The following is a 1,741-nucleotide window of genomic DNA, read 5'->3' as shown; positions in this document are numbered from 1 at the left end:
GTCTCCTGGAAGAAAGATCTGGTCATCTACTTCTGGAAGATCGCGGCCATTGAACCCTCCGCAGAGGACAGTTCTACTCTGACACACATGTGGTCACCTTGAGTTGGAATGTATTCCACAGTACCAATCTTAGTTATTATAACATGCACTCTAGAGCATAAAATCATATGAAATGATCAGTTAATGATAAGAGTATTTATTTGTCTCCCAAACCCTTCAGCTATTTTGAAGTTAACATGCAAATTAAATGAGAAGTTAAATAGGTATAATGAAATAGTGCTTAAGAGAAAAGCATTCTAACATGTTCCAGTACAAGCACAGGAGATGGATAGACCCTTGAAGGAACTATGAGTGTGGTGTGGTGATGGACAATTATTGTGATGATGGGCAATGTATGATTCACTTCAGATTAAATTTCTGTAAAAGGCTGCAATAAATCATAAAATAAATGCTTAGTAGAAATGAGAAAACAGAGAATTTACAGGTCTTCTACAAGAAAAAGGAATCATTTATAATTCCCAGAAAAGAGAGATGATTGACTTTTTAACCTTGTCTTGTACCTCTTAGCAGGTTCTTGCCATGGGTGACAAAGAAGTAGGCAACTACTCAGATGTAACTGACTTCATTCTTGTAGGCTTCAGGGTCCGTCCCGAGTACCACAGTCTCCTCTTCCTACTCTTCCTGCTGGTTTATGGCGTGCTCCTTGTGGGAAACATTAGTATGATGACAATCATTGTGACTGACTCCCAGTTGAATACACCAATGTATTTCTTTCTAGGCAATCTCTCCTTCATTGACCTTGTCTACTCCACTGTTATCGCACCTAAAGCCATGATCACCTTCCTGTCGGAGAAAAAGACTATCTCCTTTGTAGGTTGTGTGGCCCAGTTCTTCCTCTTTGTCCTCTTCATTGTAACAGAGGGCTTCCTCCTGGCAGCCATGGCCTATGACCGCTTCATTGCCATATGCAATCCTCTTCTTTACAGTATCCACATGTCCCGACGCCTCTGCGCACTGCTGGTGGCAGGTTCCTATTTCTGTGGCTGGGTCACGTCTCTACTCCAGGTCAATGTCACATTCTCAGTGTCTTTCTGTGCTTCTCGAGCCATTGATCACTTCTACTGTGATTCTTACCAAATTGAGAAGATTTCCTGCTCCGATCTCACGGTCAATAAGATGGTATCTCTCTGTTTGGCTGTCTTCATAATTCTGCCCACCATAGTTGTTATTCTATTATCTTACATATATATTGTATCTGCAGTCTTAAAGATGCCATCCAACGAAGGGAGAAAGAAAGCCTTCTCCACTTGCAGCTCCCACTTGGGCGTTGTAAGTGTGTTCTACGGAACTGCCTCTTTTGTGTATTTCATACCTCCAAATAATCCTGAACTTCAAAAAGTGGCCTCAGTATTTTATATATTGATCACCCCCATGTTAAACCCCCTGGTCTACTCTCTAAGAAACAAGGATGTGAAACAAGCCTTGAGGAAAATGCTAGGGTAGAAAAAATTCTATCTTAACTCCACTTTCTTATGTTTTTCTCATTAATAGGCTCATTGACTCTTTTACTCTAATTTGCTTTTAATGTGGGAATCAAACTTGATTAGTTTGATAATCCTTTAAGTTGCCCACTCCACAAATGAAATTATTTTCATTGGAGGAGTAGTAACAATATGTCACAAACTTTTCTTTAAGAGGATTCTTCTGTGTGAATCCTCAGAAAGTGACACTTTACAGTGAT

The 1,741-nt window shown here is 40.1% G+C and overlaps 1 protein-coding gene across 1 annotated transcript; it reads left to right on the top strand.

Moving 5' to 3' along the window:
* The first annotated feature begins 579 nt into the window (after positions 1-579).
* LOC142450984 (olfactory receptor 9K2-like) lies at positions 580-1,503 on the top strand. Its single transcript, XM_075552917.1, has one exon. The coding sequence runs from the start codon at positions 580-582 to the stop codon at positions 1,501-1,503; it is 924 nt and encodes a 307-aa protein (XP_075409032.1).
* The last annotated feature ends 238 nt before the right edge of the window (positions 1,504-1,741 follow it).

This window comes from Tenrec ecaudatus, chromosome 6, assembly GCF_050624435.1.
Source record: "Tenrec ecaudatus isolate mTenEca1 chromosome 6, mTenEca1.hap1, whole genome shotgun sequence".
Taxonomy (NCBI): domain Eukaryota; kingdom Metazoa; phylum Chordata; class Mammalia; order Afrosoricida; family Tenrecidae; genus Tenrec; species Tenrec ecaudatus.
Note: the sequence above shows the minus strand (reverse complement) of the source record. Positions and strands in the feature narration are given on the sequence as shown.